The sequence below is a fragment of the Falco biarmicus genome, chromosome 9 (assembly GCF_023638135.1).
Source record: "Falco biarmicus isolate bFalBia1 chromosome 9, bFalBia1.pri, whole genome shotgun sequence".
Lineage (NCBI taxonomy): Eukaryota > Metazoa > Chordata > Aves > Falconiformes > Falconidae > Falco > Falco biarmicus.
The window spans coordinates 36,502,836-36,517,618 of NC_079296.1; the positions used below are offsets into that span (position 1 = coordinate 36,502,836).

Sequence of the window (14,783 nt, forward strand, 5' to 3'; positions counted from 1 at the left end):
GCGCGCAGGTGCGGCGGGCGCGGCGGAGGCCCCGCCCCGGCCCTCCCGCCGGTGCCGCCCGGTGCCGCCCCGCGGCCGCACTCGCCGCCGGCGCCTCCCCGTGCGCACCGCTCCGCACCGCACCGCACCGCTCCGCTCCCCTCCCGCCGCGCCGCCCGCTCCCCCCGGCGCTGCGGCAGCATGCGGGGCTGCGGCGGGCGCCGCGCCCTGCTGGCCCTGCTGGCCCTGCTCCTGCACGCCGCCGCCGCCGGCCCCGGGCCCGCCGCCGGCCCCGCCACCGGCCCCGGGCCCGCCGTGGCGGGGGAAAGCCCCGGCAATTTCATGGAGGACGAGCAGTGGCTCTCCTCCATCTCCCAGTACGGCGGCAGGATCAAGCACTGGAACCGCTTCCGAGACGTGAGTCCGAGCCGGCAGCGGGGCGAGGCCGGGCAGGGGGCGGGCACGGGACGCGCCGCCGGGCACCGGGAGCCCCCTCCCCGCCCCGCCGCTGCGGCTGCCGCAGCACGACCCTCCCCCGGCCCCGCCGCAGGCGGCCGGGGATGCTCGCCGCTACCCGCATCCCGCCGCCGCCCGCTGCGGCCGTGGGCGGCCGTCGGCCCCGGTACCCGGGGGATGCTCACCGGCTTCGGCAGCGCCAGCGCCGCTGCCACCGTGCCCGCCGCCAAAGCTGGCGTGGCTGATGCTGAGGCCACCGCGGCCAGGGCTCGATGCCAAAGCCAGCCTCGGCAGGGACGTGGGGGTGCTGTCCCCCGCACCCTGTCCCCAACGCACCGCGTCGGGCCCAGGCAGGGGCACCGGCAGGCCCTTTGTGGGCGGGGGGGGGGCTGCGCCGCTCGGCCGCTCGGTGACAGATCAGCGCAGCTCGGGGCGCGGGCAGCCCCCCGCATCCCGCTCCCCTGAGCCCTGCCGGGTGCCGCGGACGGCCCTGGGGTGGGGGTCCCCGGGGATGGGGGGACGCAAAGCAGGGAGCGTGAGGATGCAGCCGCTGCTGGAGCGGCGCAGGTGACCTGGCACACTGGGCTCAGGACCCCGTAACCCCGTGCTTTTACGCAGCTCTTACCAGCAGCCTCAACGGCATTTGGTTCCAGCCCTTAATTTTATGGGGCGGCCGGGGATCTTTCCTGGGCTCATTTCACACCCCAGCTCGTGTCCTGCAGGGCAGGGGCACAGCACTGCAGCCCCACCCGCGGGGGGGGCAGGGGGCCTGCAGCAGCCGAGCGGGGAGGGGGTGCACCCCGAGCCGCCCCCCGCCCCAGCCAGCCCCTTGCTCTTTGTTCGGATGCGCACTCGGGTTCACCTTGGCAGCAAGGATGCGCCGCTGGGAGATGTGCCTCAGCGCGGGGCAGGGCGGGGGACACCGCCCCCCCCCAGATAAACCAGTTAGGGGGGCAGAGCACAGCAGAGGGCGCAAGGGAAGGGGGTGAACACCTCCCTGGAGACCCCCGCCAGCGACATACCTGGCTGGCCGACACCAGCGCTGGGCACCTGGGACCTCAGCTGGCTGCAGATGCTCAAGGGGGAGCACGTGTGCCCATCCCCCCATGGCACTGGGCATCCCTGGAGGGGTTTGGGGCCGAGAGACCCCCCTCCCCAGTGCTAGCAGCACGTGTGGGGCCCGCCCAGCAGTGCCAGGGCTGCTGGGCCGGGGGGCTGCAGCCCTGCTGGCGGTTAGTGCGGATTAATAAGCAAATCCTATGGATTTGTGGGTTTTTCAGCAAAGCAGCGCTGGTGGGGGGGAGCACGACCTGCCGTGCAGCAGGGAGGAGGCCGCTGGCACCGCAGGGAGCTGCCGGGCGCCGCAGTGTTACTAATCACGGCACGGGAACGCGGGCTATCGATTGCGGTGCAAACGCCGCTGCGCCGGAGCAAGAGGCAACCCTTCCGGAGCTGCCTCCTGCGCCTCCGCTCCAAGCTGCCATCCAAAACCCTGCCCATCCTCCCTGGGGTGGCAGAGGTGCTCCTGCCTTATCACAAACCCACCCCAGAGCATCCTGCGGGGCGAGCAATGCCGCCTGTTGGGAGGGTTTGAATCCCTGCTGCTCCCCTCCGCCCTCAGGATGCTTTTGGGGCCCCGCCGGAGCAGCTCTGCCTCCCCAGGCAGCAACAACCATCTTAGCCTGCTCCTGGGCTCGCTGCTGAAAAACTGGGGTGGCAGCATGAGGACCATCACCCCATGGGGATCCCGGTGGGGCCTTGCTGGGCTCCCAGGGGCTTCCTCCACCCCGTGCCTCTTCCGTCCCTGTTCCCTGCCTTTCCCGGCCAGCCAAGGGATGATGGGGGAAGGTTTTATCCTGTGTAAAGGCTCTCCAGGATTATAGGTCTGGAGCCAGAGATGGGCGAGCTTATTGACAGTGGGCACCGGTGACATCTGGGGCTGGTGACGAGAGCTTTGGGCACCTCGGAAGGTTGGGGTGCCCAAGTGGCACAGGGTGCCTGTCACTGTGGGCTGGGCTGCCCCAGAGCTGACAGTGGGCGCTCTCTTTTTCTCTTTTTTTGGTGTTGGCCGGGCCGTCTCACCGCTGTGCTGCCAGGAGGTGGAGGTGAGCATCAAGGGGCTGCCTCGCCGAGGTGGCAGCCCGCTGTTGGGGGGGAGGCTGCTCCCCATGCCTGCTTACTCCCGTCCCGCTGTGGGGGTGCCAGGGTGTGTGTGCAGTGCACGTGTGTGTAGAGGGAGCCTTGCTGGGCCAGCGGCCCTCAGCAGGGTGGTAGCACACCTGGCCCGGGGTCACCTCTCCCACGGCCTGCACTCATCCCAGCTCTCCCCCCTTTGCAGGATGACTACATTAAGAGCTGGGAGGACAACCAGCCCGGGGATGAAGGTATCGCTGGGATGGAGCTGGGATGTGTTTGGGATGGGGCGCAGGGGGCTCGGTGCCAGCTGGCGTGGTGGTGGGGACACTTTCTGCCCACACCCCCCGGGCTTTTCCCTTCCGGCTGGGAGCAGCAGTGGGGCTGGTGTGTGCCGGGAAGCGGCAGCTGGTGCCGTGGCGGCTGCCCAGCTGCAGCTTGAATGGTGCTTTGTGCCAGGCCGGCGGGTGGCCAGCACTGCTGGGGCTCCCCCGGAGTCCCTGCCTGCCCCGGCCCCTCTCTACCCCCCCAGCCCTGGACACCACCAAGGACCCCTGCCAGAAGGTGAAGTGCAGCCGGCACAAGGTGTGCGTGGCGCAGGGCTACCAGCGCGCCATGTGCATCAGCCGCAAGAAGCTGGAGCACAGGTAGGAGGGCAGGGGGCCGGGGCTGAGCCGGCCGCAGCGGGGAGCTGAGGCGGGGGCTCGGCACCATGCCCCCATGCCTCTCGCCCTGTGCAGAATCAAGCCACTGGGCACCAAGGGGCATGGGAGCTGCAAGCCCTGCCACGCTGCCCCGCTCGCTGCCGTCTGCGGTTCCGATGGCCACACCTACAGCTCGGCGGTAAGGACGATGGCACCTCGCTGCAGGGAGGGGGACACTGCGCTGTGTCCCCCCCCGCCGACGTCCCACTGCCACCCCACAGTGCAAGCTGGAGCAGCAGGCTTGCCTGGCCAGCAAGCAGCTGACGGTGCGGTGTGAGGGGCAATGCCCCTGCCCAACCCCGCACAGCCCCGCCGGCGGCGGCAAGCAAGGTGAGCAGGGCGGGGGGCTCCGGGGGCGGCCCCGAACCTGCCTGGCCTGACGCCACCGCTCCCCGCCCCAGAGCCGTGCACTGGGCAGGACCTGGCTGACCTGGGAGACCGGCTGCGTGACTGGTTCCAGCTCCTGAAGGAGAACGCCAAGCAGAACGGCTCCGGTGGCCTCCCCGCCAGCCCCGCCAGCGGTACGTGTCCCCTCTGCGCGGGGAGCTCTCCCCGGGAGGGAGCTGGGCAGCCATGGGCCGCATCCCGCCCCGCAGCGCTGGAGAGGAGCGTGGCGGCCAGCTGCAAGGAGGCGGTGGGATGGATGTTTGCCCGGCTGGACACGAGCGGGGATCTCTTCCTGGAGGCGACCGAGCTGGCCGCCATCAACCTGGACAAGTATGAGGTGTGCATCCGCGCCTTCTTCAACTCCTGTGACACCTCCAAGGACGGCCGCGTCTCCGCTCCCGAGTGGTGCTTCTGCTTCTGGAGGGAAAGTGCGTTGCGCCGGGGCGGGGGGTGCGTGCTTGGGTGGGGGGGGGTGGTGTGGGGATGTACACGGTGGGGTCGGGAGGATGCACACGGCAGGGTTGGGGGGTGCATGCCGGGGGGGATGCACACCGTGGGGTCGCAGGGACTCCATGCTGTGGGGTTGCGGGGGGGGGGGGATGCTTGCCACGGGGTCTGGAGGGGATGCAAATCACGGGAGGGGTGCGTGCCACGGTACTTGGGGGGACGTACACTGTGGGTTCGTGGGGAATGCGTGCTGTGGGGTGGGGGGGCTGCACACTGGGGGATAGGGGATGTGCATGCTGTGGGGTCGCAGGGAGGCACACCACGGGGGGGGTGTGCACAGCACGGGGATGCATGCTGCAGGGTTTGGGGGGGGGGTGCGTGTCACAGGCCGAGGGGGGATGCACACCATAGGGGAAGGCATGCTGCGGCAGCCGGGGGCGTGTGCCGTGGGGTCAGGGATGCCCGCCGCGGGTGTGCTGCGCCCCCCCCCTAAGAGCAGCGTGGGGTGCTGCAGAGCCGCCCTGTCTCCGGGAGCTGGAGAAGATTCAGATCCAAGAAGCAGCCAAAAAAAAGCCGGGTGAGTGGGGGGTCCTGGGGCCCCTGTCCCCCGGCAAGGCCCCGTACAGGTGGGCTGGGAATGAGGATGGGGAGCTCCGCGGGGGGCTCTTGCACTGCATGTGTTTGGGGGTGGGCGGGGGGGGGTCATCGCTTCCCTGCAGGCACCTTCATCCCCAGCTGCGACGAGGATGGGTACTACCGGCGGGCACAGTGTGAGCCGGGCGGCGGGGAGTGCTGGTGTGTGGACCAGCACGGCGCCGAGCTGACGGGCACCCGTGGCCGTGGCAGCCCCGACTGCGGTGAGCGCAGGGTGGGAGCTGGGGGGGGAGGGCCACAGCCCAGGAACCAGCTGTGAGCCTCTGCCCCTCGCCCCCGCAGAGGAGGCGGCGGGGTTTTCAGGCGACTTTGGGAGCAGCGTGGGCTGGGAGGACGAGGAGGAGAAGGAGCCGGAGGAGGCGGGCGAGGAAGGCGAGGAAGAGGAGGGTGAAGCGGGCGAGGGCGATGACGGCGGCTACATCTGGTAGAGAAGCAAGAGAGCCCGGTGGGCGGCACGGCCGGGCGGCAGCCCCCCAGCTGGGGGTCCCCATGACCCCCCTGCTGCCGGTGTGGCATGGGGTGGGTGCAGCCCCCCCGGCCCCCGTGTGGGACAGGGTGTCGGGCTGCTCGCCCGGGGAGGGGGCGAGTGGGGCGGGGGCCGCACTTGTGCGAATTTGAGCTTTTTTTTTTTTTGGGTAGAGCCTTGTAGGCCTAGTGTGCTGCTGCGTGGTCTTCAACCGGGCAAACGGCGCTAATAAAAGTGGGAAAAAAAGGAAAAAACCCAAAACCAACAACAAACCCCCATAGATAAGCTGCCCCACATCCCCCACCCCATGCTGTGCTTGCGTGGACACCCCGGCCCCGGCGTTGTGTAGCGGCTGTGAAATAAATACCCCGTGCTGTGTCAAACCCTCGCCTGCCCGTTCCTCCCCCCGCAACCCCCCCCAGGCCCTGCCTGCACCCACCAGCCCTGCACGGGGTGCTGGGGGGTTCCCCCCCTGTGGGGGGCATCAGGGCTGCTGGTGGTGCCCTGCTGCTGCCCCTCAGTTTGGGTGGGCTGGGGTGGTTGGGGTAGAGGGGTCAGGGGTGGGGGTGCACCTGCCAGCGCCCCCGAGTTTGGTCCCCAGACTCAACTGCCGTGGGGCTGGAACAACCTCCCCCCCCCAGCGTCCCAGCACCAACTGTGCCCCGACCCCCCAGCCCCTGATCCTCTCCAGGATCCCAACCCCAAACTGACACCCCCCACCCCAGGGCCCTGAGCCATAGCAGGACCCAGAACTGCCATTGCTCCCCGTCCTGGACCCCAACTGGAACAGCCACCCCCGCCCCTCCCCTGCCAACCAGGACCCCGAAAATCCCTTACAGGGACCCTCCCAATCCAACCCACACCCCAACCAAGACCTCAGTCACCTGCTGCCCCACCGCCACCCCGGCAGTTCGGCACCACGGGACACCAGGGCCTCAGCTCACAGCATTTATGGCTCCAGGGAGAAAAGAAAATAAAACAAAACCAACCCCAAACTCCTCCCCAGCCAGTCTGGGGTTGCCAGCAGCTGGCAAAGGCACCGCACCATGCCCCCCACCCCAGGATCCAGGCGCTCGGCCCTCACACCACTGGGGCCTAAGAAGGGAGGTGGCAGCCCTGTCCCTGGCACAAGTCCCCTGGGAGGCGGGTCAGAGCTTGCTGGGGGGTCCTGGCTGCCGCTGGAGCCGCCAGGCCGCCTGCACCCCCTCACCCGCCTGGTTGAGCCCGGCAAAGGCATCGGGGTTGCCGGTGTGGAGGTAGCGTGCGATGGGGGGCTGCAGGATGGTGACGGGGATGCAGAAGTTGAGGTGGGGGTAGATGGCCCCCGCATCAGTGTCCCGGGTGTTGCTGGCTACGATCCCTGATGGGGAGAGAAGCAATGTCCGCATCACCAGGTCTGGCCAAGGGACATCCCCCCCCACGGCAGACCCCCAGCTTACCGAGGAGGTGTCCACTGCGGGAGGAGACGAGAGGGCCGCCGCTGGACCCTCCATGAACAGCGCAGGTGGTCTGCAGCATGACGGGGCGCCCGGCCACCGCCACCACGGCCGAGAGGACCCCCGCTGTCACTGAGGGGCCGCACGCCCGTCCCAGAGCCCCGAAGCCCACCACAGTCACTTCCTCACCTGGGGTGGGGGGGCAGGTGGGTGCAAGGTGGTGACCTCCGCCCCCACCTGGGCACCCCCACCCCCCCCGGGCCTCCTCTTACCTGGGAGGAAGGTGTCTGCCAGGCATGGGGGGACGAAGCCCGGCACGCTCTCCTCCAGCTCCACTACCGCCACGTCAAAGGGGGATGATTCTTCGGTGGCGAATACCACGCGGCCCCCAAGGCCGGCAGCAGCCCTGGAGACACGGCACACGAGATGTCACGGTGGGGGGGGATGGAGGACAAGGGGGTGTCGAGGCGGGGACGCCTGCCACCACACTCACCGGCCGGGGCCGGGCGCCAGTGTCACACGGAGCGGGACACGCGCCTCCACCACGTGCCGGCAGGTGAGGAGCAGCCGGGGGCCCAGCAGCACGCCCGAGCCCCACGCCGCCCCGCACTCCACCAGCGCCGCCCAGCCCAGGGGGGCCCACAGGCTGCCCGTCTGCACCGCGGCCCCCGGCCCCGGTGGCCCCGCGGCCCCGACCGCGCTCAGGACGCCGGTGCTGCTGCGTAGGATGGCGGCCAGGGAGCAGAGCAGCGTCAGCCCGACCCACTCGGCGCCCCTCCAGCAGAAGGCGGCGGCGATGACGGCCACCAGGCGCGGCCCGGCAGGCGAGGGCAGGAAGGCGCCGCCGCCCTCGGTGCCAGGCAGGCAGCGGGCATCCGTCAGGACGAGGGCGTTCTCCTCCCCAGCCAGGTTGCTCACTACGCCCCTGCTCAGCGTGTTGAGGAAGAGGTCGGGGCAGAGGGCGCCGAAGGGGGAGCCGCAGGCCAGTAGCCCCTCGCCCTTGCGCAGGCGGCCGGCGCTCGCCAGGGCCGTCCAGCCGCCGCCCGGGCGGTCCAGGCCGGGCACCCGCAGCCAGGCGAACCAGTGCAGGGCCCGCGGGTCGTCCCCCGCCGCCTCCCCGCCGAAGCGCCACTGCTCCGCCGTGCCGAAGGCCCGCGCCAGCGCCCGCCGGAAGGCGCCGCAGGGCACCAGCGCCAGCAGCCGTGCCTCGTGCCGCCGCACGCTGCCCGTCGAGGCCGCCGGGGCGTCGGGGCCCGGGGGCGCCGGCGGCTGTAGGACCTGGAGGCGCGGGCGAGGCTGGAGGGCGTCGGGCATCAGGGCGCGGGGCCGGGTCCAGGCGGCGGGGCCGTCCCGCAGGAAGGGGGTGAAGACGGCGCCCTGGCACAGCACCAGCCCGGGGCCGCGGCTCAGCACCACCCCGCTGCAGCTCCAGGGGCCGGCGGCCGCCTTGGGGCCGGCGGGCAGGCCGGAGACGCTGACGGCGCAGCAGGCCTGTTCCTCCGCCATGGCGGCGGCCGGCGGCCGGGCCCCGGCTGACCGCGGGCGGCGCCGGGGCAACGCAGCGCGGCGCGGCCCCGGGTGCGCCGGCCCGCTCGCCGCCGGCCCCGCCCCTCGCCCCGCCCCCGCGCCCATTGGCGGCGGCGGGGCCCGGCGCCCTCCCCATTGGCGGCGGCGCGGGGCGGGGCGGGCCGTGCGACGTGGCGGGGCGGGCGGCGCCGGGGCCGCTCACCGCCGCGCCGGGCCGGGCCGGGCCGCGCTTCGCTGCGACCGCCCCCGCGGGGGCCGGGCCCCGCCCCCGCGCCGCAGCCCCGCCCCCGCCCGGCAGCCCCGCCCCCACCGCGCAGTCACCGCCCCGGCTGCAGGCGCGGTGCCCGGGGCGGGGGCGCCTCTCGGGGGCGCCCCAAAGCCGCAGCCTGGCCGCGGAGAGCGGCGCCGGGGCCTGCGGGGTCCCTTTGACGGGGCCAGAGCTCCGGGGGCGCGGGGAGCAAGCGGCAGGCGCCGCCGGCCTCGGTGCGGGGCTGTCGCAAAGCCTCCGCCGGCTCCCGCGGGCCACCAGCTTTGCCCGCTTACCAGCCCGGAGGCACACAAGCCCCCCCCCGGGCCTCAGCTCCCCCCACCGCAGCCCTCCCCCCCTCCTCGGCGGGAAGGCCTCGCCGGGGTCCCCAGCGCGGGAGGCACGGCCGGGCAGCACGCTCCGCTTCTGCAGAGGTGCGGGTCTGTCCCCGAGCCGCGCCACCTGCCAAAGCCTCGCTGCCAGCACTTCCCGCTGCTCTGGGGCGACGCTGAAGGCGGCTTCGAGCCTGGGCTGTCACGTCCATCGATGTCAAGCACTCGTCGCTGCCCGCGCGGGAGCGGCCTGGCCAAAGACGACGACTCGGCACAGCAAGTGCGTTCTTCCCGCTTGTTTCATCTGTTCCGCCAGCGACAGCCGTGGCCGGCCCGTGTGCCTGACCGCCGAAGGGCAGCGCAGCCAGCCCTGGGCTAGACTGAGGATCGCCACCCCTTCGGAGGAGAGAGACATGTCTTTTATTTAACTGAAAATGAGCGCTAGACAGCGACGAAACTTCAGACAAAAAAAAACCAAAACAAAAACTGTAGAGTATAAAAGAAACTGGTTTAGTCTACATTAATAACCTCATGATATGCAAATGCCAACACTTCCATGCTAAACCACCAAAACAGCTTTGTGGTTCTTACTGTGACGGCACAGCCGGAGGACTTGACACCCTCGACTGAAGGCCCGGCCGCGGGGGAACCAGGTGGCGGCTCGGGTGGCCCATCCCACTGGGAGCGAGCGCCGGTCACCACTGCCAAGCACCTAAACCAGGCGTGCTCACGGATGCTCCCCTCCGACTACACAAAAGCCTGTAAACTAAAGAAGCTCAGATTGCACACGTCAGTCCCAACGGCACCCTCGTCGTTGTCAGTCAGCGTGACACAGCACAGCCACCCTACAGCTCGGTTAAGCCCAAATGCTATCTTTATTGAGGACTTCTAATATTGTGATACCTTGGTTCAGTAATTTGTGAAATATCTAAAGATCGTTAAATATGTTTTTAAAAAACCCTAACCAGACTCTGGACTAAACAAGATGAACGTTAAAACTAAAAAGTTAGAAGGGATGCTGTTTACATTAACACTTTCTTTAAAAAATATAATTGTTTTTCTTTTTTTTTTGTTTGTTTTTTTTAAGTCAATTAACCACAGTGGTGAGACGTGCTCTCTTTTTCAGCTGTTACAGTGCAGCGTGCAGAGCTTTACTTCCCAGATCACGCCAGCCCCGCTGTAACCGAACTGAAAGGGACAACTTGCACCCGCGTGCAGAACGGTGCTGTCTCCCCGTCACGTGGAAAAAGAGTTGTGTCACCACTGTGTGATAGGGCAGCCGAAAACCAGGAGTCTCTTGGTCAATGCCAGTTATGCGGTCGGAAAGCCTTCCATGTTCTAATAGAAAAGTCCGTAGGAAGCTGTGAACAGGATCAGTCCAGAGGAGTAACTCTTGTGTCCGTCCAAGTATCAGTCAATGTACTGTGATAGCCAACGGAAGCCTTCGCCGTAGCCTTGCCTCTTTAGCACGCTGCACATGAACACTTCCATGGGGCGCGCGTTCAGGTCTTTCAGTGGCACGTTTCCCTAGGGAAATCCAAAGAGGAGTCAGAACTGCACTGCTGCCGCCCTTGGGGCAGCAACTGAGTCACTGCTGCCTAGAGAAACCCCTCTCAGCCCAAGGAATTCCCCCTCTCCACCGCACACCAGCTCCTTTGCAGGCGGGACCTGTCCCCCAGACCTTTGGAGCCGGCAGTGGGGAAGAACGGGCATTAGAAACCATTTTCAAGGCACAGTCTGATGTACCTGCAGCACCTGGCAGTGTGATACAAGAAGGTGTGGATAAGCTAGCACCAGGAGTAGCCTTGTGGTGTTTTGCTACTGTCCCTCAGCATTTCTGATCAATTCTCTCTAACTGTACTGTTTTTAAACACTGAAAAAAATTACTACATGGGTAACCGTGGAAATACAGAGTAACAAAGGCAGAAGTGCCTGGCAATATGTTACAACACCAGCTTGATACCTAATCCCCCGATTGTTGTAGAGGTACTGTGTTTTGAACAATTCTGGCACTCTCAAAACTTGCCTGAGGGCATCATCATCACCATTATTACTATTAGAACGATTCACCTTGGTCAGTATCATGGACAAACTCACAGGAACAGCTCAAGTCAGTTCCCGGACAGGGTCTCGTTTTGCAACCAAACACGTGAGCCCTCCCTTGCTTGTGGCCGATCCAAGATCTGGATGCCTGCCTACCTTTCCTGTGGTCTGTCCGTAGAGCCCAAAGATCTCCCGCAGTTTCTCCTCACTGATGGCCTCTGGTCTGTCGATTTTGTTACCCAAGATAAGGATTGGCACATTGGATATTGTTTCGTCTGTCATTAGCGCCTGCGTGCAAGATGGGAGAAGAGCTAAGCAGAGGCAGGAAAAACATTCAGCATTTGAGGCAAATATTTTTTTGTTCAAGCTCTGTGATCAACAAGGGCCACTTTTTGGTGCTACAGCACTCCTGCGGAAGAGGAGTCTCTCTGGAAAGGCTTCTGAGAAGCAGGTCCTATCTAAACCCACAGGCCATTTCAAAACTTAAAAAAAAAAAAAAAAAAGAGTATTTACATTAAGTTCAACTTTGGATTCCATAAGACGCGAGTGATCTGCACAGTCCACCAGGAAGACGATCCCATTGATGGCTGGCAGGTAGTTCTTCCAGACCCGGCGAGCTGGAAGACAGAAGTGACAAACACTGCCCAGTGAAAACACTACCTGAAGCAGAAGGAAAACAACACCCAAAAAGGAGCCACCCACTTCGCTATCGTTTCCTCAAGGCAAGAGGAGACCTTCTGGTGAAGGGATGGGCTGAGGCTGCACACCCCACAGTTCCAAAAACCAGTTAAACTCTCTCTGCTTTCAGAAGTAAGCCTCGGCAACCAAGGCTGGTTTTTTAGCCAGGGCACCTTTTTTCTAATACTTTTGTGTATGAAAGGAAAAACAAAAAGTCTGAAAACCCTTACTGCCAGAATTAAGTAGAAGTACCGAACCACTGAAACAACTGGCATCCTAGAGCTAATCCTAAACAAATTCAGGCAGCAAATAAATAGGCACTGCTAACTGCTATCACTTTTCAGTATCACTTTTTGGTAGATTTTTCCTAAGGTGGCTGGAGAACTTGCTGGAAATCGGAAGGCTGACCTCATTTGGTGTCTCCCACTCAGCAGCTTGACTTTTACCTTGTTCATGTCCACCCAGATCGAAAGTTGTAAAGGTCATTCCAGCAATCGTCAGCTCCTCTGATGCTGAAAAGTAAAAATAAGAGTTTCAGGAAAATAAAGGAAGCCGTCACAGCCAGAATTTCCTGGGGACTCAAGTTAACATCACACACATGGTCCTCATATAAGACAGCCTATAGAATTCAGCAATTCCCTGAATTTCATGTAGAATTCAGTGACTGAAATAGTCTTTTTGCAAAACCACCATACTTATTAATCTGCAGTTATTATACTTTATTACACAGTTTGTTAGAAACTCACACCCTCCCCAAGAGAGGCAAGTCATATTAATCAAACCATGCCAGTTCTCAGGCTCTCCATTTTGTATTTGAGAGAAAAACGCAAAACCACTTCAGCTTGGGCAACCAACGTGCAACCTCAAATGCCTTTTTAAGACTCTTAAAATCTGCCGCCCCAACGCAGAGCTATCACCGAGGCATCTTTCAACACCGTGACCCCAAAATTCAAGAGGAAAAACCACGCCAGGAGGCAGGCGGGGCTCAGCCGCTGGCAGACTTACTGGGATGTAGTGTCGGGACATGCTGACCCAGCCTGTCATCTTTGAGCATGTGCAGCAGAGTGGTTTTGCCTGCGTTATCCAAGCCCAGGAACACAAGTTTTCCAGACTTCTTGTACAAACCTGGAAGGAAAACAAACGAGTGTGAAAAACTCCAGCAGGCTTCCCTCGGCACGCGAGCAGAAACCCTGCCACGCTTGCCGCTGTTTATATATGAACTCCTCTCCCACAGCTATGCTCCTCCCTGTGCATCTACAGTACTTCCAGCATGGACACAACAACAGGGGAAAAAAGTGCACAGCTTCAACTGGCTTTTACTAAGGTAACGTAAGGTCACGTCTACAACAACGGACATTTTATAAGCTTGTATTTCTATGAGTAATGGATTCTTTTTTCAGATACAACCCAGCAGAAGAGTGTGCAGCAAAGCATTACTTATGTGCCATGGGTTATGGATCAATCTGTCATCCCAAAGGGGTATTTAAATGTGAAAAACTGAATAAATTAATAAAAGATAGCAGCAAGTTGCTGAAGGAAAAGTGCAAAGTATGAAACAACACATAATTTTCTTTAGATAAACTGATTTTTTTTTTCCCCACTGCCAGGTACACATCTGCCGCAGGAAAGTTCCCTTAGGTTTCCAACACGTCTTTTTCTCATCCCTCCCTACCCTTGTGAGGCACTCCAGACAGAAGGCACCCTGTTCTCCTCCGCTGGAACCCATGCCTCTGGCAGGAGGAGCTTCGCCGTAACCTGCACCTCAGGAAAGGGTGGTTCACACAGCAGTGAAACAGCCAGCCCAGCTGCACAGGTCACCCTGGATTGGGCAATGTTTTGGCCAGCACCTCTGCAAAGAGCCTTCAATCTGGGCCGTGCTGGGGGTGTTAGTCAGTGGCCAGCAGCTCCCCCAGGCATGTCACAGGGGGTAGACTGGTGTAGGAACTGATAATTTGAGGAGAAGCAAGCCAACCAGCTGCAGCAGCGAGAAATAAAGGCAAGCTCTGGCAAAGCTGGTGAGCTTGGATACCAGGAGGAGGAGGACAGGAGGAGGAGCAGCACATCTGCCTGGGGCAGGGGGCTGGGCTAAACAGGCACCTAGCATCAGCCCAGCTGCTCTAGTGCTTCTAAAGGGCAGAAGAAAGACTGAGTGGGAGCCAAACACCTCAAAATAATCTGAAAGTTTCTCCCCCTAGCGTAAAAAAACCTTTACTGATTTACAGCTTTCTCACCAGACTTTACACTGTCCAGAGCTATCACAACACTCCAAAAGAGATGCACTTTAATCACAAGCTTTTAAGTGATACTGGCAAGTAGCACAAGCCAAACCAACCCAAAGGCAGCTGGTGCAGCCCGAGCTGAGCCGTTTAAGAATTAACGTAGCACGGCGTTACCTAGGAACTGCAGCACGCTGCTGAAGCCGTTGTAGATCCATTCGAAAATGAAAGACATCGCTGAAGATTAGTCGCCTGCCGGGACAAAAGCAAACCCAGAGTTACAAGCCTCAGTCCTTGATGGATGCCACCGCTCAGGAGCGGTCCCGCTCCGCTCCCGGCGCGCAGGCAGGCAGGCGGAGAGCCGTCCCGCCGGAGGGGGACCAGCCCCCCCGGACAAACTCCGCGCCAACCGCGGCAGCGGGCAGGGGAGGCGCCGGCCGCCGGACCACACCGGCCAGCGCCGCCCCGCCGGGGCCTCAGCGCCGTGGGCCTCCCCCCGCCGCAACCCGGGCTCCGGGCGGCCGCTGGGCCCGCGGCGCGGGGAGGGGGGAACGCCCCGGGGAGAGGCGGCCCCGGCGGCGGCCTCAAGGGCGGGCGGCGCGGCCTAGCCCCCGCCCCGCCCCCACCCTGCCTGCGTGTCACTCCCCCCTCCGCCGCCCCGCGCCCGGCCAGGCCCCCGCCGCGCCGCTCGGCTCCCCCCGGGGCCCGGCCGACCCCGCCGCCGCTCACCCCCGGCTGCCCCCGGGCCGCCGCGCCACCGACTCCCCTCCTCGGCAGCCGCCAGCTCCCCGCCGGAAATACGTCACCCCACGCGCCCCGCCCACTTCCGGCCCGGCGGCATCGCCGCGCTGGCTCCCCACGTCGGCCGTGCGTCTGACGCCCGGCGGCACGCGCCACGCCTGGGCGCCGCGGGTTCGAGCCCGCCCCCGGCTCCCGGAGCCGCCGGTTCGAGCCCGGCCGCCTCAAGCAGCCGGAGCCCCCCGCTGCGGGGGCACGGCCCAGCGTTACCCGGCAAATCCTCCCCTCGTCGCCCCCAAACCACCCCGCGTGCGAATGCCCCCAGGCTGCGGGGGGGAAG

The 14,783-nt window shown here is 64.3% G+C and overlaps 3 protein-coding genes across 6 annotated transcripts; 1 reads left to right on the forward strand and 2 right to left on the reverse strand.

The window, feature by feature from the left end:
* Positions 1–41: 41 nt before the first annotated feature.
* On the forward strand, positions 42–5,609 carry SPOCK2 (SPARC (osteonectin), cwcv and kazal like domains proteoglycan 2). 4 transcript variants are annotated; one of them, XM_056353024.1, is made up of 12 exons: positions 42–396; positions 2,532–2,540; positions 2,774–2,819; positions 3,101–3,215; positions 3,309–3,411; positions 3,494–3,602; positions 3,674–3,793; positions 3,869–4,087; positions 4,621–4,683; positions 4,826–4,963; positions 5,043–5,205; positions 5,400–5,609. In XM_056353024.1, the coding sequence occupies exons 1-11, from the start codon at positions 181–183 to the stop codon at positions 5,186–5,188; spliced, it is 1,284 nt and encodes a 427-aa protein (XP_056208999.1). In that variant the 5' UTR covers positions 42–180; the 3' UTR covers positions 5,189–5,205; positions 5,400–5,609. The 4 variants fall into 4 exon arrangements, with proteins under 4 accessions (XP_056208999.1, XP_056209000.1, XP_056208998.1 ...); XM_056353025.1 differs by having other exon boundaries at positions 5,043–5,184; XM_056353023.1 differs by having other exon boundaries at positions 43–396; positions 5,043–5,609.
* A 551-nt stretch (positions 5,610–6,160) lies between these two features.
* On the reverse strand, positions 6,161–8,254 carry TYSND1 (trypsin like peroxisomal matrix peptidase 1). The gene is made up of 4 exons (XM_056351789.1): positions 7,156–8,254; positions 6,935–7,068; positions 6,666–6,851; positions 6,161–6,586 (listed from the first exon to the last, which is right to left on the reverse strand). Exons 1-4 carry the CDS (start codon positions 8,166–8,168, stop codon positions 6,375–6,377), a joined length of 1,545 nt encoding a protein of 514 aa, XP_056207764.1. The 5' UTR covers positions 8,169–8,254; the 3' UTR covers positions 6,161–6,374.
* Positions 8,255–9,259: 1,005 nt separating this feature from the next.
* SAR1A (secretion associated Ras related GTPase 1A) lies at positions 9,260–14,545 on the reverse strand. Its single transcript, XM_056351791.1, has 7 exons — positions 14,435–14,545; positions 13,883–13,957; positions 12,495–12,614; positions 11,936–12,001; positions 11,325–11,428; positions 10,968–11,099; positions 9,260–10,295 (listed from the first exon to the last, which is right to left on the reverse strand). The coding sequence occupies exons 2-7, from the start codon at positions 13,938–13,940 to the stop codon at positions 10,179–10,181; spliced, it is 597 nt and encodes a 198-aa protein (XP_056207766.1). The 5' UTR covers positions 13,941–13,957; positions 14,435–14,545; the 3' UTR covers positions 9,260–10,178.
* Between the last annotated feature and the right edge of the window lie 238 nt (positions 14,546–14,783).